At 34.8% G+C, this 25,500-nt stretch overlaps 1 protein-coding gene across 4 annotated transcripts in view; it reads left to right on the top strand.

Annotated features, from left to right (window-relative positions):
- RO60 (Ro60, Y RNA binding protein) overlaps positions 1 to 25,500 on the top strand; it is a 38,481-nt gene that overhangs the window by 2,098 nt on the left and 10,883 nt on the right. The window contains exons 2-9 of one of the 4 annotated variants that reach the window (XM_078156441.1): positions 4,997 to 5,093; positions 6,874 to 7,474; positions 13,126 to 13,158; positions 16,637 to 16,857; positions 17,014 to 17,160; positions 19,035 to 19,172; positions 24,041 to 24,157; positions 24,747 to 24,860. In XM_078156441.1, coding sequence (XP_078012567.1) covers positions 6,895 to 7,474; positions 13,126 to 13,158; positions 16,637 to 16,857; positions 17,014 to 17,160; positions 19,035 to 19,172; positions 24,041 to 24,157; positions 24,747 to 24,860 — 1,350 coding nt within the window. In that variant the 5' untranslated portion in view covers positions 4,997 to 5,093; positions 6,874 to 6,894. Of the gene's footprint in view, positions 1 to 4,996; positions 5,094 to 6,873; positions 7,475 to 8,499; positions 8,673 to 13,125; positions 13,159 to 16,636; positions 16,858 to 17,013; positions 17,161 to 19,034; positions 19,173 to 24,040; positions 24,158 to 24,746; positions 24,861 to 25,500 lie in introns of those variants that run through there. The other 3 variants (XM_078156440.1, XM_020984439.2, XM_020984436.2) reach the window with 3 other exon arrangements.

The following is a 25,500-nucleotide window of genomic DNA, read 5'->3' as shown; positions in this document are numbered from 1 at the left end:
CTCCAATTGCTTCACCAAAAAATTTTTTAAAAAATTAAAGCAAAACAAAAACGAGTTTCTCTAGAGTGAAAATCCATACTAGCTCCCTGAAGTGATGCAGTAGTTAGAATAGCTAAATTATTTATATTGTAAGGCCAACTCCATAGAAGAATTAATCACTTTGCTATTTTAAACAAATCTTTTTCTGATTATACATGAGTAAGTTATCTAATTACAGGATTACCCATGTTGTCCACTCTACCTTCGTATTGCCTCTGTTCTTTCACTGCCCCAGTCTATCCTGGCCTGCTGATAATGAGGCTAACCAGACAAGGTAGAGAAGCATTACCTAGAGCTGGGGAGTAACAGCCTGGGATTAAAAAATGGCCATGAATAATCCACTCACTGGTAAATCCACGAAAAGATTACTGATGACTTATTGTATGTTTCTTTCTTAGTGACTTAATTTTTTTATTTCGTATTTAAAGGATAGTGTTCTTGTTTTTACCAAATTGGTAACTTTTTAATAATAGTCAAACTGAATAGGTCATCCAGAGGACTATGAATAATGTTATTCACTCCTTGCTTACTTAAGAGGTAAGGGACCAGGGCAGCTAGGTGGATAGAGCACCCGCTCTGAAGTCAGGAGGACTTGAGTTAAAATGTGGCCTCAGAAATATAACACTCACTAGCTGTGTGACTCTGGACAAGTCACTTGACCCCGATTGCCTCACTTAAAAAAATAAGGAGGGGGCTGAAAGTGTAGGTAGAGGTATAACATTTTCAGATATGGTCAGTAGTTGAATTTGTTTGCGTAATTATGCTTATTCTTTTTTAAAAGTTTGGGTTTGGAGAGTGGGGGTGATTGAAAGAGACTATAGTGATGCCAACAAAAAGAAAGAGGAGGATCATTGTAGCATCTTTTATAAAGATCCACAGAAGAAAGTTTGGAGGGAGGACAACTTCAAAAATAATATGTTCAATTCATTTTACTGTTTTGAAAAGAAATGCAAGCTGTACATAATGGAATTCTGTGGTTTTACATATAATCCTCTGCCTATATTCTTTGTATATGGAAATGCTTACATTTTTCAATTTCAGAAGAATGAAAATAAAATTTAAAAAAAATTTTAAAAACTAAATAGGTAAGAATTTTATCCTGGCCCTACCATTAATTATGTGATCTGTTATATGACCGTTCTCTACCCTGGCTAGCCATAAAAGTATGTAAATAGCTAAGAGCTGTTAGCATCATTGCTAAAAAATGATGAAATATGCTTATCCTACTAATTATGCCCAGTAAGGTCATATGCAGAAAGATAGCACATTTTAATGGTCCCTAACTGAGTAAAGAAAACTCACTTTTGGGGCAGCTAGGTGGCTCAGTGGATAGAGCACTGGCCCTGAAATCAGGAGGACCTGAGTTCAAATGGGGCCTCAGCCCAAACACTTGACACTTACTAGCTGTGTGACCCTAGGCAAGTCACTTAACCCCAATTGCCTAAAAAAAAAGAAAACTCAGTTTAGCCTTATGGAAAGGGGAAAAGAACAGGCATTTATCGGGCACCTCATTGGATCATCACAACAACCCTGAAGGGTATATGCTAGTATTTTTCCCCATTTTAGAGTTGAGGAAATTTGAGTCTGACAGAAGTTAAGTGACTTGATCATAATCACACAGCAAGTGAATATCCGAGACTGGATTTGAACTCAAGTCTTTCTGACTCCAGGCCCAGCACTATTCACTGCATCACCTTGTTCTTTTATGATATTAAATAATTATGTCCACCTCAGGCATAGATGAGAGAATATAATACTTAAAAAACTCATGATTCTAGGTGAGACAAAAGTTAACAAGTATCAGTCATGGAAATTTAGAACTAGATTACCCAAAAAATACTAGTGTTTGTGTGTAAATATTGTATACTCAGATGGCATTTCTTTTGCTTAGTTTTTGTAACTTGTACTTTGTGAATGTTATCTCAATATATTCGCCTTTTTATAGATGTTTTGCATGAACTACATAATTCACAGTCAGATTGTTTTATCCATATCTGATTCTTCCTGAGATAATATATTTTCAACATTCCAACATACATAAATGTATTTTAACATATATAAATGTATAGTTTATAACTTGACAGAGATCGAAGGCTTAAGCCTAATTTTCAAAAGAAATGTTATCTAAAAAGCCTGAATAATTTATTAACAGGGTACATAATTTAGAATCAGCCCAGAAATTAAGTTCTTATTTCTTTGGTATCAAAAGTTTTCTTAGTAGATATAGTAAGAAATTAGTTGTTAAATATGATTCCTTTTTAGAAGAAGAGATTTGGCTAGTAATTCCTTATCTTAATTTATTCAGATTTTCTTTTATGTTTTTTCTTTTTTTTTGGTATACAAAATTTTATTTTTTACAGAGGGGTGTCATTCTTATGTTATTGCCTAGCTCACTACCAGGGTATTTATATATGATTAATACATACAATTAATGGATAATTATAATACAATAAATGTAGAACTACCAAAGAACTGAGATATTTTGTACATATCACTTATTTGCATATCTTTCTAAGGTAGATGAGGCAGATAACATAGAGGCAGCATGGTACGCTGTCAAAAGATCTAGTTTTGAATCCCACTTCTGTTACTAGTTATGTATATGATCTTGGACAGGACATCTTCTCTGGGCCTCAATTTCTTTATTTTAAAATGAGGAGGTTGGATTAGATGGCCTCTAAGATCCCTTACTAAATCTGTGATCCTATGACAAACATATAAAAACAAAGATTAAATTGATAGGAATTAGACTATTAGCTCAGATATCACAGTGTTCTTATTCTGACATCACATGAAGGGTAACCCTGGGTTCTTAAAATATGCATAGTACAAGCTTTGGGAGGTTTGATGGTGCTGGAATGGCTTTAAGTAAGTTCCTGACAATAGACCGTTTATGTTTCCCAAGAATTATTCTAGCTAAATGTGGTAAAGCTAATCCCTAGTATGTTAAATCACCAGGTGAGGAATTCTTTTGGCCATGGGAACCTTAAAAAAAAAACCCAACTGATTCATATAAAACCTACTTTTACAGTAGATTCCTGAGGGAATTGTAAGTAACACAACATGACTCAGTAGGAAAAAAAAGTTTTCTAAGGAACTTAAGGAAATGTGAAGATCAAAAAGTAAAATGGTATATTGCAGATTTAAAAAAATAGTGGGAGTAACAGGGCAGGTTGACATTGTGGGGAATATAAAGGTATTTAAAGATGGAAAATGTACGGAAGATAGCTAAATGGTAGCATGGTGGAAAGGGAAGTAGGAGATGGTAAGAATCATAATTTTTAGGTATGATGGATTTGAATCTTGCCTTTGAATATATGGCTGTAACAGTTGGAAAAGTTTTCTGTTAAAGAACTATACTTTTTTCCTTTCTTAAGAATATTTTTTTTAAAAAAGTACTTTTTAATTGAGAGACTTTTAAAATAAGGAGTTAATATTTTAAAAGATAACCAAATTTTTGTCTTAATAATGTATAGCTGTATTTTAAAATGAGTTTAAAGTTCCTTTTTAAAAAAAGATTGCCAAAGAACTGGAAACAAAGATACCTATCATTTGATAAATGGATAAATAAATTGTGGTGCATTATTGTAATGAAATGTTACTGTCATAAAAAATGACAATGAATATAGAGAATCACGAGATGTGAACTATTAGTAATGAAGCAAGCAGAACCTGGAAAACAGTATGTACAATGACTGTAGCAACCTAAACAGAACAACAACAAAAATGAAGGTAGATGACTGAACTTGGCCCTAAAGAAGAAATGAGAAAATGTACTACCTTCCATTTGCAGTGGTGGAAGAGTGGTCTTTGCATGGGCTGTTGGACTCAGATGAGATGCTGATTACTTTTGCTGAACTGGTTTTTTTTTTCCCCCTTTTTCTTGTTACAGGAGATGGTTCTGTAGGTAAGGGCAGGGGAAGGGATATATTTGGAAATGAAGATGATATAAAAGGAAAACTTTTTTTCTTGACGAGGTTATCAAAGGCATTTACCAACTCCTTTTTTCCCTAGTACTCTAGTTTGTCAAACTGTTGCTACCAAGGTAATTTTGATTTCACCAGCAAAGTACTGATCCCTATGATTCTATTTGTATGGTTTCCTGGAATGCAGTTACCTCTCCCCTATGTTTTTTGCTTAATTCTACAGTACCATTTATAAGTAACCTCCAGAATCATCAGTTGGTATTTGTTATGTTGCTTTTTATATCATATATATTGGAGCTGGAAGGGACCTTTTAAGTCATCAAACCCAACCCTCTCAGTAGAGACAGGTAAGTGGAGCAGTAGATAAAGTGCTCAACTTGATGTTAGGAAGGACCTAAGTTTAAATCTAGCCTCAGCCTTTTGTTATAATTCTGTGACCCTGGGTAGGTCATGTAGCAGAATACACAATGACTGTTATATTGTAAATAGAAAAAACAACAACAAAAATGAAACTGAATGGTAAATAATTATATTGACTGAAGTTGGCTCCTAAGAAAAAATAAATGAGAAAATGAATCATCTTCCCTTCTTCCTTGGTGGGAGACTGTGAGTGTGGATCATTGCATATACTATTGTACTCAGTTAATATTTCAGTTAGTTTTGCTAAACTGCTTCCCTCCCCCCCCCTTACTAGCTTGATAACCCTGGCAAGTCAAACAATTAGTAACTGGCTCTCCCAGCCTTAGTTTTCTCATCTATAAAATGGGGATAATAATAGCACATGTCTGAGAGGATGGTTGTAAGGATCAAATGAGAAACCACAAAAAGTTTGCAAATCTTGAAGTGCTATATAAATGCCAGCTATCATCATTATCATTATTTTTGCAAATGAAGTTACTGAGACTACAAGAAGTTAAGCAGCTTGTCCAAGTTCCCACAAGGGAAGATTTGCGCACAAATCCTCTGACACAAAACCCAGTATTCTTCTGTGCCATGCTGCTGACGTATGTGCTTTGGATGTTCACGCACAGGTATTCTACCTCTCCTGCAAGATTACAACCTGAAGAACAGACATGTTATTCCAAGGAAAAGCTTAAAAGATTTTCCAGTAAACCAGCAAAACTTGTTGTAAGCGGAATTTGGTACAGTAACAGTTTGGTTTGATTAAGGAATTTGTAAAGACTCTTGGAGTTGATTGTAATAGAATTTAAACTTCATTTCTTTTATGTGCTTCCATATGCTTAGTATTATTGCTATATAAATATTCATGTTCAAGGAATAATTATGCTGACTTGGGAGCTATTGTGTGTTTCTATTTTTGCATAATACACTCAGCTACAGCATTGTGTAGTAAGAAGAGTACTGGGTTTAGAGTTAGATAATTGTAGATTTCTAGAGGAAAGGGACCTTTAAATTATCCTTCCTCATTTTATAGTTGAGGAAATAGGCCTGGACATGTTAAATTATTTTTCCAGAATAATGCAGGAAGTAAGTGGCAGAGCCATGATTTGAACCCAGATTCTGTAACTCGTTCCCTAAATGTATGGATCACTCATTCTACTGCAGCATTTAAAATAAAAAATGAAGAAGTTGGACTAGATGGAACACTAAGGTTCCTTCCAGTTCTATATCTAAGAACCTATGATTATAAAACAGGAATTTTTATTAGAATATATTATAAAGAAACATACTGAGACCATAGAAAAAGGATTATTTTTGACAAGTGACCTTTAAAATGAGTTTTGAAGAGTAAAAAATTCTAAGAAAGTTTGAAGCAGGTGAGTTAAGTAGCATTTATTAAGTGCTTTCTATGTGCCAGGCACAAATACAGTCTATACCTTGAAGGAGTTCACATTCTAATGGAGAAGACAAATGTAAAATAGAAGGTATGTACAGAGTAAAGGGAAGGTAATCTCCTGGGAAAGGCAGGTGTCCTAACCAATTTCTTTCAAGTACCTGCTTATCTAAAGCAAAGATAGCTTTCAATGTCAAGGTTATCCACCTCTGTTGATTCAGTTTCACTGTTGATACAATAATATGCTTATTTTTATTAGGCATTACAATCCAATAAGAGCTAGAAGAAAAGGGCTTTAAAACAAATAACTTATGCTTCTAGTGCTCCCATCTCCCACATAATGGTCAGACAACATATTTAGAAATTCAGCACATTTATTGAGCCCCCACTGGGTGCCTAACAGTGTCAGAAACAGTCAGCTCCCATTGTATGATGACCAGCTTTGATAGACTTAACTTTTCCAACAATGCAATGATTTAAGACAATTCCAAGGGATTCCTGATGGAAAATACTGACCATATCCAGAGAAAGAACTGTGAAGTCTGAATGCACATCAAAGCATACTATTTTTTTCTTTGTTGTGGTTTTTCCCTTTTCTGATTCTTTCATGACGTGACTAATACAGAAGTATGATTGTACATATATAGCCCATATGCTGTCTGGAAGGGGTGGGGCGGAAAATACTTGGAGTTCAAAATATTGTAAAAGTGAATTTTGAACACTGTCTTTGCATGTAATTGGAAAAAATGATATTAAGTAGGGCGGAAGAAAAGAAAAGTCAGCTCTACTTAATCTTTTTTTTTAAAAAAATCATTCTAAGGCAGAGGTTATTAACCTTTTGTGTGTGTATAGTTATGGATTCCTTTGGCAGTCTGGTGAGGCTGGAAATTTCCACGTCTGTAAAATGGGGACAATAATAGTGCCTACCTCAGTCCTTGCTGATGCTTGAAGTGGTTCTGCTGTATACTATGGCTTCACTGTTTTCTTTGAAGTGTTTTAAGTTCCCAGAATGTACTGATACGTAAATGCAAATAAGCAAGAATTGAAAGTACTTCGTATGTCTTAGTTTTGCTGTTTTATATTCCAGTGGTAACATTGTGGTCTTCTTGGCAGGTTTCCCAAAAAAATAAAGCAATGGAGGAATCTATAAGCCAAATGCAACCGCTGAATGAAAAACAGGTGACCAATTCTGCCAGTGGCTATGTTTGGCAGGTCACAGACATGAATCGACTACACCGTTTCTTATGTTTTGGTTCTGAAGGTGGTACTTACTACATCAAAGAGCAGAAATTGGGCCTTCAAAATGCTGAAGCTTTAATTAGACTGATTGAAGATGGCAAAGGATGTGATGTGATACAGGAAATAAAGACTTTTAGTCAAGAAGGGAGAACAGCAAAGCAAGAGCCAATACTTTTTGCTCTTGCCATTTGCTCGCAGTGTTCTGATATAAACACAAAACAAGCAGCATTTAAAGCAGTTTCTGAAGTATGTCGAATACCTACTCACCTCTTCACTTTCATTCAATTTAAAAAAGATCTAAAGGAAAGCATGAAATGTGGTATGTGGGGTCGTGCTCTCAGAAAAGCTGTAGCGGACTGGTACACTGGGAAAAGTGGCATGGCTCTTGCTCTGGCTATTACAAAATATAAACAAAGAAATGGCTGGTCACACAAAGATCTTTTAAGATTGTCTCATCTTAAACCTTCTAATGAAGGTAAGACTCATGTTTCATTTTTAGTATCTTTTTAATTTTCTGTCTTAATGAAGCAAGCAATAGCCCGGGAAAGTCTTATACTTTTATTAGGCGTGGAAATGTGTAAGAATAAGAAGAAAACTTTTTAGAGCTGTATTGAAAAAAACAAGGAAGGTCAAAAAGTAGGATTGTTCCTGAGTAGATGAAACTTTGATGACAGAAACAAAAAAGTAATGTAGCTGTTTGACTCTTATCATGCTTCTGTTTGCCAAGGAGAAGCTTTTGGATTGGAAAAGACAAAAAAAAGGGTTAAATGGTTAGAGAATGAGCTTGTGATTTTATTGATAAGGAATCCTAGACGATGTAACTACTTCTCTGCAGCTTACAGTCTAGAACACTAAGAGTTAAGTGATTTGTCCATGGTCACATAGTGTGTGTGTGTGTGTGTGTGTGTGTGTGTGTGTGTGCGCGCGTGTGCGCACGTGCATCTTAGACCTAGGTCTTGTTAGCTTCAAGGCTTAACTCTATTGACTATACTGTGCTGTGAAGATAAATTGGTAGATAGCAAGAGAGCACTTAGCTCTCCCTTACTTTCTTCCCCTTGTTGAATGGTTGAAATCACATGGCCCAAACACCAGAATTCCAGAATATTTAAAGAACTAAAGGCTATTACTGCTATTAGTAGTTTTTGAAAGCTCCTGGAATATAGGAGAAATGCTGTGGTATGAAGCAGGGCACATACTACATTTTTCACAAAAGGGCAGAATATATAGTTGGCAAACTTTTAGCCAGTGAGTTTGAGTTTAATCCTTGCAAAATTACATAATATATTGTTAAAGACATAGTGACTACATAGGAAAGGAAGTAGTGATCACAAAGGATCACCATGGCTTCATCAAGAAACAGGTAATGCTAAACTCACCCCATTTCCTTTTTGATGGGGTTACTATAATGGTAGATGATAGAAATGCTTTTTTAGAGAATTACAGATTTAAACATTGAAGAAACCTTAAAGGTCATCTTATTTATCCCCTTTGTTTTTACAGATGAAGATGAGGGCCAGAGAAATAATAAATTCCTGAACCAGAATTCAAACCCAGGTCCTCTGACTACAAATCCAATATTCTTTCCACTATACCATGCTGCCTCCCAGTAGTTTACCTATGCAACGTGATAGTCTTTATGCTATTCTTGTGGAAAAGATGGAGATGTAGCATAGGTATGGTTAATAATAATATAATGATAAATGTTTTTTATATAGCTTTTTAAGGCTTAGAAAGCACTTTATATATGTTATCTCATTTACTTAGATGTATTCATAACTTGTACTAACCAGACCTAAAGAGTAGTCATTTGTGTTCGATGTCAGTTTGGAAAGAGGTCTCTCCAGGTGGGATCTATTCTGCTTCACAGGTTTAGTCTTAACCCTGTTAAGGGTTAAGTACAGGTGTCTTAGACTTGGGTTAAAAAATCCTTGTTAGCAATAGTAACCTGATGTGAAAGCTTAACATGAGGTGACAGAGTGATTTTTCAACAACAAAAATGGCCACCTTAAGAGTCATAGGGTCCATGTCTAGATACTGTACCCCCATACTTCCTTCCCCCTATTCTCGGCACGCCCCCCCCCCCAAACTCCCTCAAGGAAGAGGAACTTGTTTGTTCTACTTGACTTTGGAGGGAAGAACTAGGAACAATGGCTAGAAATTTAGGAGAGACAGATTTAGGCTCAATTACAGGAAAAGCTTTCTAACAGCTATTTGAAAGTAGAATGGAGCTGCCAAAGGGTTGGGGGTCACTGGAGGTCATCAAATTAAAAACTGGTTAAACATTTATAAGGTATGTAACAGAGGGGGATTTGTCTCCAGGTAAATAGTTGAGCTAGATGTTCCGAACCCAAGATTCTGTGATTTGAGTCTTCTTATTCTACACACTGTCTATTCACCACTTTTTCCAGTCCAGTTTTCATTCTACTGTTAGAGTAGATTTGGTTCCTGTTTCTGAGTAAAGTTCTTATTCCTGTTCCTGGCGTCAGAGATTTCCACAATATAGTAAACTTGTACTTCACCATATTTGTTTCATATACTTCTTCCACATATTCTACATAACACTCCCGCCAAATAAGATAAATCACTGTCCACCATAAACATCCATCACTTCTCTGCCTCTGAACCTTTCCTCTGGCTTTTTCCTAAAACTAGAACGCCTTTTCTCTTTTGCCTAGCATACCTTTCACCTTGAAGTCCTGCTTATTTCTTTTTTTTTTTAACTTAATTTTCGTACATTTTACATTCCAGACTGTCTGCCTCTCTCCCCAACCACACTAGAAAAGGCCACCATTTAAAGATACAGCGAGGGTGCATATGTGTATATATGTGTGTAAAACCATCCTATGCATATTTCTGTTTATCACTTCTTTCTCTGGAGGTAGATAGCATCTTCTTTCATAGATTCTTTGTAGTTGATTTGAGTATAATATTCATACTAGCTTAGTCATTCACAGTTATTCTTTGAAAAATATTGCTGTTGCTGTGTACAGTGTTCTCTTGGTTCTGCTCATTTTGCTCTTCATTATTTCATGCAAAACTTCCCATGTTTTTCTAAAATCAACCTCATCATTTCTTATAGCACAGTAGTATTCCATCATAATCATATACCACAACTTGTTCGGTCACTTCCTAATTGATGGGCATTCCCTTCCATTTCCAGTTCTTTGCCACCACAAAGAGAGCTGCTATAAATATTTAGAACATATAGGTTCTTTTCCTTTTTCCCTGATCACCTTGGGAAACAGATCTAATAGTAGTATTGTTGGGTCAAAGGTCATACACAGTTTATTTAACTCTTTGGGCATAGTTCCAGATTTTTCTCCAAAATGGTTGGATCATTTCACAGTGCCACCAGCAGTGTATTAGCGTCACAATTTTTCCACGTCCCCTCAACATTTGTCATTTTCTCCTTCCATCATTTTAGCGAATCTGATAGGTATGAAATGACATCTCAAAGTTGTTTTAATTACCATTTCTCTAATTGACAATGATTTAGAGCATTTTTTGTATGACTATAAACTGTTTTGATTTCTTCCTCCAAAAACTACCTGTTCTTATCCTTTGATCATTTATCAGTTGGGGAATGACTCATATTCTTACAAACTTGACAAAGTTCTCTATATATTTGAGATATAAGACCTTTATCTGAGAAACTGTCTATAAATTCCCCCCCAATTTTCTGTTTTCCTTTTAATCTTGGCTACATTGATTTTATTTGTACAAAACCTTTTTAATTTAATATAGTCAAAATTAACCATTTTGCATCTCACGGTACTCTTATCTCTTCATAAATTCTGTTCATAAGTCTAATAGATAATATGTTTTATATTCTTCTGATTTGCTTATGCCCTTTATGTCTAGGTCATGTATCCATTTTGACCTCATCTTGGTAAATGGTGTAATTTATTGGTCTATACCTAGTTTTTGTCAGCCTGTTTTCCAGTTTTCCCAGCATTTTTTACCAGATAGTAAAATTCTTATCCCAAAAGCCTAAATTTTAAATTTGTCAAACGTGCTGTGAATATGGGAATGACTTAAACAAATTCTCACTTTAAGGAAAATCACTTTGGTAACTGTGTGGAGGATAGATTGAAATAGGAAGAAACTTAAGGCAAGGAGCTCAATAAGGCTCTTGCCTTAGTCTAGTGAGCACAGGATGATATGGCCCTGAAATAAGGTGATAGTTTTAAGTTTAGAAAGAAGGGAACAAATGCAGTAAATGATGTGGAGATAGAAATTTATGATTATTTTTGCTATATATGCTGAGAGGAAGTGAAGAAATCAAGAATAATACTGAGACTGAACCTGGGAAACGAAAAAATAGTGGTTCTCTTGACAGAAATAGAGAAGTTTGGTAGAGGGGTAGTTTTGGGCAGAAAATTTCTTCAGGATGTATCCCTGGAAGATCTAGTTTGAAATGTCCAATAGGCAGCTGGTGATGAGAAATTATAGCTCAGGAGGGAAATTAGGGTTAGATTGGTAGATCTGCAAGCCATCTTCATAGAAATGATAAGTTTATGGAAACATCTATTTACCAGTAGGGAGAGTGATAAAATGGGGGCAGGTACCCAGATTTCCTTAATCATGGTCAACTATTACTTCCAGTGCTGCAAGCTATAATTGTGGGGAGAACATTATAAAAGATGATATGTAAACTTATTTTAATTATATCATTGAGAAAATACAATCCTGTCTTGATTAAAAAAATGATATTTATTCAAATGGCAATTTTCACCTATTAGAAAATAGGAATATTGGAACACTGTGGAGCCAAGATGGTGAACTAGGGGCAGCAACCAACTGAACAGTACAAACATTTATCTCCAACCAACTTTAGTGCCTCAGATCAAATTTTGGAGTGGCAGAGCTGATAAAAGGCTAGAGGGAAACATATGTCAAGCCTAAGACAACTTACAGGATCCACAGAAGAGGTCTGTAGGGTGGGTTCAGGCCCTGAGCATGGCTGGAATACAAATAGTGTACTTGGAGATGTTTTGACAGCAGCAGCAGTAGCTTTGAGAGCTCTCAGACCACAGACAATAAGAAAATAGCTCCTTAAAAAGTGGGACTGGCCACGTGGAAAAGGAAGTAAAAAACAAACTGAAGAAAATAACTCCTTAAAAATTAGAATTGGACAAGTGGAAGTTAATGACTCCATGAAACATCAAGAATCAAACAAAATCAAAGTAATGAAAAAAATAGAAGACAGTGTGAAGTATCATATTGGAAAAACTGACCTGGAAATTAGGTCCAAGAGAGATTATTTAAGAATTATTGGACTACTTGAAAGCCATGATCAAAAAAAGGACCTAGACATCATCTTTCAAGAAATTAACCAAAGAAAACTTCCCTGATATCCTAAGACCAGAGGGTAAAATAGACTTTGAACATTGTAGCCAAATTCCAGAAATCCCAGGTCAAGGGGAAAAAAGCACATTGCAGGCAGCCAGAAAGAAACAATTAGAATATTGTGGAGCCATAGTCAGGATTACACAGGACTTACAGCTTCTACGTTAAAGCATTGCTAAGTTGTTTGCATCTGTACATGGAAGGTAATCTTAAGAACTATATCACTATTAGTGCAATTAGAAGGAGTATACATAGAGTGCGGGTGTAAGGTGACTTTGATAGGATGATATCCAAAAAGTTAATAAGGGGTGAGAAAGAAATGCACTGGGAGAAGGGGAAAAGGAGAGGTAGAATGAGATAAATTATTTCATATCAGGAGGCACGAAAGACCTATTACAGTGGAAGGAAAGATGGGGGTGGAGTGGGCAGTGGGTGTCACTTGAATGTTACTCTCATTGGAATTGGTTCAAAGAGGAAATAAAATACACAATTAGTTGGGTATAAAAATGTATCTTTCCATATAGGGAAGTAGGAGGGGAGAAAGTTAAGGTGGTGGGGCTTACAGAAGGGAAGGCAGATTGGGGGAGGCAGTAGTCAGAGGCAAAACACTGGTGAGTAGGGGAAGGGTGAAAGGAGAAAGAGAAAGGTAAACAGAAGGAAAAAGATCAGGGGGAAATACACAGTCATAACTGAATGTGAATGGGATGAGCTCACCTATAAAATGGAAGTGGATAGCAGAGCAGGATTAAAAACCTGAATTCTACAATATGTTTACAGGAAACACACTTGAAGAAGAGAGACACAGTAAAGGTAAGGGGATGGAGCAGAATCTATTATGCTTCAGCTGAAGTAAAAAAAAATAGCAATTATGATCTCAGACAAAGCAAAAATAGATATAATTAAGAGATAAAGAAGGAAACTCCATCTTTCTAAAAGGTACCATAGACAATGAAATAATACCAGTTCTAAACATATGCCTCAAGTGGTATAGCATCCAAATTCTTAAGGGAGAAGTTAAATGGGTTACTGGAGGAAATAGGAAAACTATACTAGTGGAGAACTTCAACTTTCCCATCTCGGAACTAGATAAATCTAACCACAAAGTATACAAGAAAGAAGGCCATAAATAAAATTTTAGAAAAGTTAAATATGATATACTTCTTTAGAAACTTGAATGGGGATAGAGAATCAAATTTTTTTTCTCAGTGGTACAAAACACCTACACAAAAACTGACCCTGTATTAGGGCATAAAAATCTCAATCAAATGTAGAAAAGCAGAAATACTAAATGCATCATTTTCAGAACATAATGCAATAAAAATTATTCAAAAGAGGGAAGTGGAAAGTTACATTAAAAATTAATTGGAAACTAATCCTAAAGAATAACTGGGTTAACGGGAAAAAAATCGTAGAAACAATTTCAGTAAAGAGAATGATGACAGACAACATACGAAATTGATGGGATGGAGCCAAAGCAGTACTTGGAGGAAATTTTATTTCTCTAAACTCTTACATTAGTAAAGTAGAGAAAGAGCAGATTGGTGGATTGGACATACAACTCAAAAAATGAGAAAAGGACAAATTAAAAATCCCCAATTAAGCACCAAACTGGAAATCCTGAAAACCGAAGGAGAGATAAGTAAAATTGAAAGTGGTAAAGACTATTGAGCTAATAAAACTAGAAACTGGTTTTATAAAGGAAAAGAAAAGAGAAAAAAACATTAGTTTGATTAAAAAAAAATTACCAATACAAAAATGAAAAGGGTGAATTCACCACCAGTGAAAAGGAAATTAAAGCAATTATTAGGAAATATTTAGCCCAATTATATGCCAGTAAATCTGACAATCTAACCAAAATGAATATTTACAAAAATATAAATTGTCTAGATTAACCAAAGAGGAAATTGAATACTTCATCTTAGAAAAAGAAATTAAATAAGCCTTCAGTGATCTCCCTAAGAAAAAATCCCCAGGGCCAAATGGGTTCGCAAGTGAATTCTACCAAACATTTAAAGAACAATTAATTCCAGTACTATATAAACTATTTGAAAAAAAATAGGCAAAAGAGTCCTACCAAATTCCTTTTATGATACAGATATGGTGCTGATACCTAAAGCAGAAAGAAAACTACAGACCAATTTACCCAATGAATATTGGAAAATATAAAGTATTAAAAATGTAAAAATATTTGAAATTGTTAATTTAAATTTAAATGTTAAAATATTTTAACATTTAAATAAAGTACTAGCAGTGAAATTATAGTATTATGTCATAAGCATCCTGCACTATGACCAGGTGAGATTTATACCGGGAATGCAGGGCTAGTTTACTATTAGGAAAACTCAGCAAAACTGACTATCAGTAACAAAACCAACAGAAATTATATGATTTTTCTCATCAGATGCAGAAAGAGCTTTTGATAAAATACAGCAACCATTCCTGTTAAAAACATTAGAGAACATAAGAATAAGTGAAGCTTTCCTTAAAATAAGTAGTCTATCCAAAACTATCAACGAGCATTATCTGTGATGGGGATAAGCTAGAAGACTTCCCAGTAAAATCAGGAGTAAAGCAAGGATGCTCATTATCACCCCTATTATTCACTATTGTATTGGAAATATTAGCTATAGCAGTAAGAGAAGAAAAAGAAATTGAAGAAATTAGGATAGGCAATGAGGAAACAACTATCACTCTTTGCAGAGGATATGATGGTATACTTAGAGAATCAACCAAAAAACCAAAAAAAGGTAATCACAGTTACCATTTTACATCTCATAAAGGTATTTATTCTCTTGTTTGGTCAAATAGTGAGTTCATAACTCCCCCAACAGTGCATTAGCATCCCGATCTTCCCATATACTCTCCAACACTTATCATTTTCCTTTTCTGTCATATTACCTTAAAGGTTTTACACAAATTCATTGCAACAAAAAGTAGAAGGAAAGCAGAAATTTGGGAAACAATTTTTACAGCAAGTATCTGGTAAAGGCTTCATTTCTCAAAAGATATGAACAGACAGTTTTCAGATGAAATCAAAGCTGTCTATAGTCATAAGAAAATGACTCTAAGTCAGTATTGACTAGAGAAATCCAAATTAAAACAACAACTCTGATGTACCACCTCACACTTTTTAGATTGGGTAATAAGACAGAAAAGGAAAATGATAAGTGTTGAAGAGTATATGGGAAGATTGGGATGCTAATGCACTGTTGAGGGAGTTATGAACTAATCCGACCATTGTGGAGAACAATTTGGAGCTATGCTCAATGGGCACCAATACCACTAGTAGGTCTTTCGGTCTGTTTCTTCTACAGCATGACTGATGTGGAAATATGTTTTACATGATTGCAACATATAACCTATATCAAATTGCTTACCATCTTAGGAGAGGGAGGTGAGAGAGGGAGGGAAAAAATTTGGATTTATAAAAATTTTAAGTGACTGTTAAAAGTTGTCTTTACATGTAATTGAAAAAATAAAATGCTTGAAAAAAAGCAAGTACTTGGTTTTTTTTAAACAAAGAGCAAAAATAGGTCTAATTAGAAGATAAGCTGGGAAACTTGCTGAAAGGTATTATAGACAATGAATAGCAAAAATTTTTGCAGCAAGTTTCTCTGATAAGGCCTCATTATTCAAATATGTACTGGGCATAGAACTGAGTCAGATATATAAAAATAAGGGCCATTCCTCAGTTGATAAATGATCAAAGGATATGAACAGTCAGTTTCAGAAGAAATTAAAGTTGTCTGTAGTCATATATGCTCTAAATAAATCAGTATTGACTAAAGAAAGTAAAACAACTCTGAGGTACCAGTTCACACCTATCAGAAATGACAAATGCTTGAGCAGATAAGTCCATTAATAAATTGTTGGTGGAGTAGTGAGCTGGTCCATCCTTTATCTGAAACTATGCCTAAATAGTTATAAAGTTGTACATACCTTTTGATCCAGGAATATCATTCATCTTTAAGCACACGTCTGACCATGCTATCCCCTCAGTGTCTTCATTCAGTAAATTCCATTAGCTTTCTATTTCCTATCATGCCAAACTTCTATAATAGAGCTATTTAAGATAGGCAAGGTAGAGGAAAAAATTCTTTAAACTGATTTTAAGCCCTTGAATATTTGAATTTATTTATCTTCAGTTGCTAATCTTCTTTGTAGGTAAAAATACAAGATAACATCTTTTTGAGGGTCTCTGTTATTGATCTCTTTGTGCAAGCATTCATTTATTCCTATGTCAGTCTTAGATTCACATACTATCTATAATTTTCTCATTTTCTTAAAGGACTTGCTGTTGTGACCAAATATGTTACAAAGGGTTGGAAGGAGGTACAGGAAGCCTATAAAGATAAGGCACTTTCCCCAGAGATAGAAAAATTACTGAAATACCTGGAAGCTGTGGAGAGAGTGAAGCACACAAAAGATGAATTAGAAGTGATTCATCTCATAGAAGAGCATAAATTGGTTAGGGAACATCTTCTGACTAATCATCTAACGTCTAAAGAAGTAAGTAAATCAGTTTCTTAGAATGATTTACTCTCATTTTTATGTGTTCAAACTTAAGTATTCACATCATTAACATTAATACTATTGTCAGTGTAAGTATAAGTGGATGGATGCTTTTCTCTCATTTCTTTATGTCTATTTATATAAATGTAACAGGTGTGGAAAGCCTTGTTACAGGAGATGCCTCTAACTGCATTGCTGAGGAATCTAGGGAAGATGACAGCTAATTCAGTGCTTGAGCCAGGAAGTTCAGAAGTTTCTTCAGTATGTGAAAGACTATGTAATGATAAACTTTTGAAAAAGGTAAGAATTATTAAAACTGAATTCTTTTTGACTGACCGTAAAAATGTGTATGTGTTAGATGTTAAACTCCCTGAGTGGAGTATCTGTGTTTTTAATCTGTGATTCTAAGTGGGCATACACCCAGGTCAGCCCTTCTGATACTACTTTATTCTGTGGTTCTATGTCTGTTTAAAGGAATGAAGGGAGAGATAGCAATTACTGGACACATTTTCATTGCTATAGGTAACTTCCAAGTGAGGAAACTCCATCTACTAATGTAGGTCCACACCTTCTCTGCAGCTTAGAATCTTAGAACTTTGCCTAGAGCAGAAGTGTCAGACAGTGTGGGCCACGTGGCCTACACATGACAAAGTGAACCAGATTAAAATGTAACTGGAAAATATTTAAGAAAATACAATGAAACATAAATGACATTGCATTTTAAAACTAGATCAATTGTGCCACTTTATGTCGGCAGTAGGGGCCTCTATTTCCATTTGAGTTTGAACCATTAGCCTAGAGCCCTGAGAGGTTAAGTGATTCCCCTAGTCACACAGCCAGTATGTGTCAGAGATGGGATTTGAACCCAGACCTTCATGGTTTGAGGTCAGCTCTCTGTACTGCACCATGCTACTAGATGGCACAGTGGTTAGAGTGCTAGGCCTGGAGTCAGAAAGACCCCACTTCAAATCCATCCTCACACACTTAATAGTTGTGTGACCTTAGGTGAGTCACTTAATAGCTATTTGCCTCAGTTTCTTCAACTGCAAAATAGAGATAATATTAATACCTACTTCCCAGGGTAGTTGTGAGGATCAAGTGAGGTAGTCTTTGTAAAGCATTTAGCACAATGTCTGGCACACAGTAGGTGCTAAAGGTTAGCTATTTTAAAAAATTTATTTATTTTTAGTTTTCAACATTCACTTCCATAAGATTGAGTTTTAAATTTTCTCCCTTTTTCTCCTCTTTCCCCTCCCCAAGATGGCATGAAATCTGATATAGAGTCTACATATACATTCATACTAAACATATTTTCACATCAGTCATATTGTGAAAAAGAATTAGAACCAATGGGAGGAGGCATGAGAAAAAAGAAACAAAACAAACAAAAAAAAGAGTGCAAGTAGTCTGCTTCCATCTGCATTCAGACTCCAGAGTTCTTTCTCTGGAAGTGGATAGCATTTTCTATCATGACTCTTTTGGAGACTGTTAGCTGTTTTTATTGTTGTTGTTCTTGTTTGCGTGCGCGCGTGTGCACACACACACACATACATACATAGCTCCTTGAGTGCAGAGACTTTGACTTATTCATATTTATTACTTGTCAACTCCAAATGCCTAGTTTTATAGACACATTTTTCATAACACTTTACCTGGCTCTTCTTTGCCGCTATTACATTCTTTGTCGTTGTTGTTTAGTCATCTTCAGTCATGTCCAACTCTTTGTGACCGCTTTTGAGATTTTCTTTGGCAAAGGTATTAGAGTGGTTTTCCAGTTCCTTCTCTAGATCATTTTAGAGATGAAGAAACTGAGGCAAATAGAGTTAAGTTACTTGCCTAAGGTCTCACAGCTAGTTAAGTGTCTGAGGCCAAATTTGAGCTCAAGTCTTCCTGATTCCAGATCCAGCACTCAGTCCACTGCACCATCTAGCTACTATTACATTCTACATTGTATTATATTAATATACACATTGTATTCTCACCCATCCACTCCTTTCCCCCATCCACCTCACTCCCACTTAAGTTCCTTGAGGGGAGGGAGTTCATTCCAAATAAATAAACAAATAGATTCACTTATCTGAAGCACTGATTTAAAATTAAAGAGGAATGCATAATCTTAATTAGTTTTACTTTTCAAGTTTCATTCATATTTTTTAAATGTCTTTTATTTATAGGCTCGTATACATCCATTCCATGTTTTAGTTGCATTAAAAACTTATAAAACAGGACATGGGCTCCGAGGAAAACTGAAGTGGCTTCCTGATGAAGATATTTTGAAAGCATTGAATACTGCATTTTATAAAACATTTAAGGTAATGAGTCTCAGTTTTTTAAAAAAGACATAGTAAAGATGTAATATTATTTAATATTACTAAAATACCATTACTAATACTTGTAAATTTTAGCCATAGAGCTGAAGAATTTTGATTGAAGCATTGATTTTTTTTAGTTAATGTGATTTTCAAAATTTTTCTCCTAAAATTTTTGTTATTGTTTCTAAAAGTAGTTTACCTGCCTGCAGACAAAGTATCATTTGATTTCAAATCAGTTTAAGATACATAATTTCTGTACCATACTGTTCTAACAGTTTACTTTGAAATTTGCCTGACTACTATAGGATATGGTAAAATGTTAGAATACACTTAATATGAAATTAAATTTGTAAAATAGAATTCTGTGTTTAAAGGAATATTGACACAATAAAATGTTCTGTTTCATCCTGGCAACCAGACTTTAGAATAGAGGGAAATCTTTGTTGTGCTTACTTCCATGCCTAGAGAAGGGTAACAAATAATGTCAATTTTTTAAAAAATGTAGTTTGCACATGTAAATATTCCTCTAAAATTTGTCCTCATGAGATGCTGATTTAAATGCCAGCACTAAAATGCAAAATACTGATTGGCTAATCCAAATTTAATACTGATAAAATTATCTGATCACAACAAATTAAAGTTTTCAAATTCAGAGGTGAAAATATAAATCAGTGCTTATGAACTCAGTTCTGCAGTATTATCAATGTGGATCTCCCTCCATTGAGGTAGACTGTAGCTCTTCCATTCCTATTTACACTTTGTGACTTTTCATCTTCTCTTATAGTAAGTTTGAGGGCACCTAAGATGCTTGAGACGTTTCCTTTCCTTCTCTTGATGTTATGGGGACACTAATAAAACATATATGCTTTCCATTAGTTATCTCTCCCTTTTACCATATAACCAACCTATCTTCCTTTTCATGAGCATATTTCTTTGGTGACATCCTTCATACCACTTCTTCATATTGCCTTGTTTATAATTTGTTGTAAACTGTTTACACCAAATGTGCTTCTTCATTGCCCTTTGAGTGAACTTCAGTTTAATTCTTTGCAGCCTGTAGTATTCTGTGACTTGTAGCCGTACACCAGAAAAATAATGATATTAAGAAAGTTATCTTTTGTTTTACAGAAAAGTTTAGGGTCTTTAAAATAGCTTTGCAATTTCACAAAAGCCACCTGACTTTCACTCTTCCTCTTATTCAATTCTGAGCCCAACTTATTTTCTGTTTGTTGTTTCTGGCCAAGAGGTATGTACTAATGGATGAGCTCAACAGCTTTTCCCTGTAACTGCAAACCATAGATTGGACAATAGACATTCTTTATCTGCTTTTGTTTGTGTTTTGTTTTTTGCTTTAGTGAAATTATATAATAATAATGATGATAATTGTATGTTATTTCTTCAGTTTTTTGCATTAAAAGCCCTCTAAGACTTCCATGCTTTCAAGTCTGATGTCTCCTGATAATGAGTAACTGGATTCTTGAAGGATGTGTGAGTGGAACACAAGCCTCTGGCTGGTTGTACCATCCTGGAAAGACTGAATATGAGCCATATGATGAACTCTGTCGCCTGAGAACCAGCCTTGCTAAATTCAGAGAGACTTATTACTAGGTTTGCCGCAGGATGATGAATTTTTTGGCTACAGGAACTCTAAATGACCTTTTACTAAATTGTAGAGAAGTTATAATCTTCTGAGGGTAGCGTGCTCTTACTAATGAAATCATATATTCTTGAAGTATTTAAATATATTTAATTACTTTTCTAAAATATAAGTGTAATATCAGAAAATTTTCCCTTTAATTAGGAAATCAAACAGTCATCTCTAGATATGCCCTGTGAAAGTGCTTTATTGGCAAAAAGATGTTAAATGTGAAATGTTAAGGAAAAATTTTTACAGAGTCTCAGATTTGGAAGGAATCTCAGATATCATATAGTCCAATAGATACATGAATAGGAATCCCCTTCACAATATCTGCCCCAAATGGATCTACCAGCTTTCACCTGAAGAAAGGTAATAACAAGAAACCTCCCAAGAGATACTGTTCCACTTTTGGACAGCTCTAACTTGTTTTTATTTTTTAAAAGAAATTATTTATTTTGTTAACCATTTCCCTGTTACATTTTTTAGTTAAAAATTTTTTTAACATTGATTTTTTAAAATTTTGAGTTCCAATGCAGTTAGGTAGCACAGTGGGTAGAGCACCAACCCTGGAGTCAGGGAGACTCAAATTCAAATCCAGCCTCAGAGACTTACTGGCTGTGTGACTCTGGACAAGTTACTTAACCCTGATTGCCTGCCTAAATAAATAAATGAATAAATAAAGGATAAAATTTTGAGTTCCAAATTCTTTCCTTCCCTCCTGTCCCTCCCCTACTGCTTGAGAAGTCAAGCAATATAATATCCATTATACAGATGAAGTCATGCAGAACATTTTCATATTAGCCAAGTTGTAAAAGAAAACACACAAAATAAACTGAAAAAAGGATGCTTCAATCTGCATTCAGAGTTCATCAGTTCTCTCTCTGGAGAGATACAGATAGCATTTTTCATCATGGATCTTTTGGAATTATCTTGGATCATAGCTAAATCTTTCACAGTTGATCATTGTTATAGTATTACTGTTACTGTGTACATTGTTCTTCTGTTTCTGTACCTTGCATTAGTTCATATAAGACTTCCCAGGTTTTTCTGAAACCATTCTGCTTGTCACTTCTTATAATAGCACAACAATATTCCATCACTATCATATAGCATAACTTGTTCAGCCATTCCCTGATTTATGGGCATTGTATTTCAAATTCTTTACTACCGTAAAAAGGGGTGCTATAAATATTGTTGTACAAATAGGTTTTTGATCTCTGTAGGATGTATACCTAGTAGTAGCATTGCTGGGTCAAAGGGTATATACAGTTTTATAGCCCTTTGGGCGTAGTTCCTAATTGTTCTCCAAAATGGTTAGACCACCAACAGTGTATCAGTGTCCCAGTTTTTCCACATCCACAGCAACATTTGTTATTTTTCCTTTTTTGTTATGTTCACTAATCTGATTGGTATGAGGTGTGGTATCTCAGAGTTGTTTTAATTTACATTCTCTAATCAGTAGTGATTTAGAGCATTTTTTTTTTGAGAGGCAGTTGGGGTTAAGTGACTTGCCCAGAGTTACACAGCTAGTGAGTGTTATGTGTCTGAGGCCAGATTTGAGCTCAGGTCCTCCTGAGTCCAGGGCCAGAGCTCTATCCACTGTGCCACCTAGCTGCCCTAGAGCATTTTTTATGTGACTGTTAATAACTTTGATTTCTTCTGAAAACTGACTGTTCATATCCTTTGATTCATTTATCCTTTCTTCATTTATCAACTAATGGCTCTTATTTTAATAAATATGATTCAGTTCCCTTTATGTTTGAGAAATGAGTCCTTTATCAGAGAACCTTGCTGTAAAAAATTCTTTCCTACTTTCTTGCTTTCCTTTTAATTTTGGCTGCATTGGTTTTGTTTGTGCAAAAGCTTTTAATTTCATGTAATCAGAATTGTCCATTTTACTTCCATGATCTTCTCCATCTCATGTGGCCATAAAGTCTTCCATTATCCATAGACGTGACAGGTGGATTTTTCCATGCTCCCATAATTTGCCTGTGGTATCACCCTTTACATCTAAATTGTGTACCTATTTTGGCCTTATTTTTGGTATAAAGTGTGAGATGTTTTTCTGTTCCTAGTTTCTGCTAAACTACTTTCCTGTTTTCACAACAATTTTTGTCAAGTAATGAGTTTGTCCCCAAGATCTTGGATCTTTGGGTTTACCAAGCACTAGATTACTATGGTCATTTACTGCTGTGGGTTACATACCTATTCTATTTCACTGATTCACCACTTTATTTCTTAGCTAGTAAGAGATTGTTTTGATGATTATTGCCCTGTAGTATAGTTTGAAATCTGGTACTGCTAGGCTACCTTCATTATTTTTTTTTCATTGATTCTCTTGATGTTCTTGACCTTTTGTTCTTACAGAAGATTGGGTTATTTAAGTATTCTATTTCCTCATCTGTTAATCTGGGCAGTTTATATTTTTGTAAATACTCATCCATTTCACTTAGATTTTAAGTTTTATTGGCATTATCTTTGGGCTCAAAGTAACTCCTAATAGTTGTTTTAATATCCTCTTTATTGGTGGTGCATTCACTCTTTTCATGACAGCTCTAATTTGTTAAGAAGTTTTTCCTTACATCAAGCCAAAATTTGTTTCTTTGTCACTTCTACCTGTCTTTCTTATTTGTATTGTCTGAGATCAAGAACAAATCTAATCCATCTTCCATTTATTCAGTCATTCAGAAGTCATTTATTAAGATTTCTTATGTGCCAGGTACTTTACTGGTGATATAAAGATATAAACATTCATTGTCCTCAAATGGCTTGCATTTCATTAGATGAAAATAACCTGAACACAGATAAGTAAAATAGAAAATACAAAGTAATTCTTGGGTTCTTAGACATTAGAATCTAGTAAGTCAATTTAAGCTGGGCCATGAAGGAAATTAGAGATTGTATGATGCAAAAATAAGGAGAGATTTATATTACAGGCAGGGATGTCTCCTGTTTGGAGATTGAATTTTGTATTTGAGGAAGAGCAAGTGGACCAATTTGACTGGAATGTAAAGATTGTAAAGAGATTAATATGCAATAAGCCTAGAAAGATAGACTGGAGCCAGATATTCTAGGGCTTTAAATTGCAGAAGTTGGTATTTTATCTTAAATGTAGGAGGGAAGTATTGGGACTTCTTGAGCAAAGAGTGACAATGGCGAGACCCATGTGTGCTTTAGTAATTTCCTTTGGCAACTGTGCATTTTAATACCTAATTTTTTCGTCTTTTAGACAGTTGAACCAACAGGAAAACGTTTCTTGCTAGCTGTTGATGTCAGTGGTTCCATGGACCAAAGAGTTTTGGGCAGTATACTCAATGCTAGTACAGTTGCTGCAGCAATGTGTATGGTGAGAAAGGCTTTTTTGCATTTTGTATGTATACCTAACCAGGTTGTAAAGCAGTTTTTTTAAATATGATTTGATATGATGATTAAATTAAGCTTTCATTTATTTTCTGATAATATATAGGTACTTTTAGATACTTTTTATGGGGTTTAAGCCAAGTCTTTGCTACATTGACAGAATGCAAATAGAAAGTAGATTATACTTTTTAAACAGTGAGGAATTAAATGTTAAAAATTGCTCATAAAAACTATTTTAATAGATATAGTCTTGGAAAAAGTAGTGAACTAGGACTCAGTTGGCCTGGGCTCTATTACTGATTCTGTCACTGTCTAAATATTAGGTAAGTCATTGAGCTTCTTTAATTTTCAGTATCCTTATCCATAAATAGAGGAAATACTATTGTCCTTATCTACCATTCAGGGATGTTGTTAAGATCATATGAAATCATAAACATAAAAACTCTTTCAAATGTATTAAATTACATATGCCTAAGTTATATATTAGGATGCTTACTGTTTCAACTTAGAGTTTTATGTGCTAATTGATGAACACTTTCTGATTTACTGAAGTTGACTATAATTGGATTTTTCAGGTTGTTGCAAGAACAGAAAAAGATTCCCATATAATTGCATTTTCACATGAAATGGTACCATGCCCAGTGACCATGGATATGACTTTGTGTCAAGTGTTGAAGGTTATGGATGAGGTAGGTAACAGTTTTGTGAATATTTTTGTTGAAGGTAAATATAATTTGCTTCATTAGATCTAGTCCAAGAATAAAAAACGTTTTCCGGTGATAAACAGAAATTCAGTTGTATTGAATTCCACTATGTATAGGGCACTATACAAGGTAATTCAAGTAATGAATAGAGAAGAAAGTTTCTTTGATGAAAATTTTTTCTGCTTTATTTATTTTTTATTTTTTTAAGACTACATTTTCCTATCTCACTCAGGCTGGAAGTACAGGAGTTACTTATAGATGCTTGTCCCACTCTGCTCACCACAGTAGCTTTGACCTCCTCAGCTTCTAGCCTGAATCTCTTCACACTCAGCCTCCCCCTCTTTTAGATCCAACATTCTTAAGGAACATCATTATATATGAACTTAGTGCAGACACCTGATTGGCTTAGCCCACTACAACCCAAGCTCAGGAGATCTTGCTGGCTCCTTACTTTCTGGGGAGGCTGGGATTACAGGTTTGTGCCGCTATGCCTCACTTCTTTGTTTTATGAAATATTGCTTATTTATTTTTATGATATAGAAATAATAGGAAACTGGTCTGTGGAGGATAGATTGAAGTGGGGAGAGACTTTGAGAAAAGAGACCAATTTAAAGGTTGTTGCAGT

The sequence above is a fragment of the Phascolarctos cinereus genome, unplaced genomic scaffold (genome assembly GCF_003287225.1).
Source record: "Phascolarctos cinereus isolate Bilbo 61053 unplaced genomic scaffold, phaCin_HiC Scaffold_5;HRSCAF=322, whole genome shotgun sequence".
In the NCBI taxonomy this organism is placed as follows: Eukaryota; Metazoa; Chordata; class Mammalia; order Diprotodontia; family Phascolarctidae; genus Phascolarctos; species Phascolarctos cinereus.
Note: the sequence above shows the minus strand (reverse complement) of the source record. Positions and strands in the feature narration are given on the sequence as shown.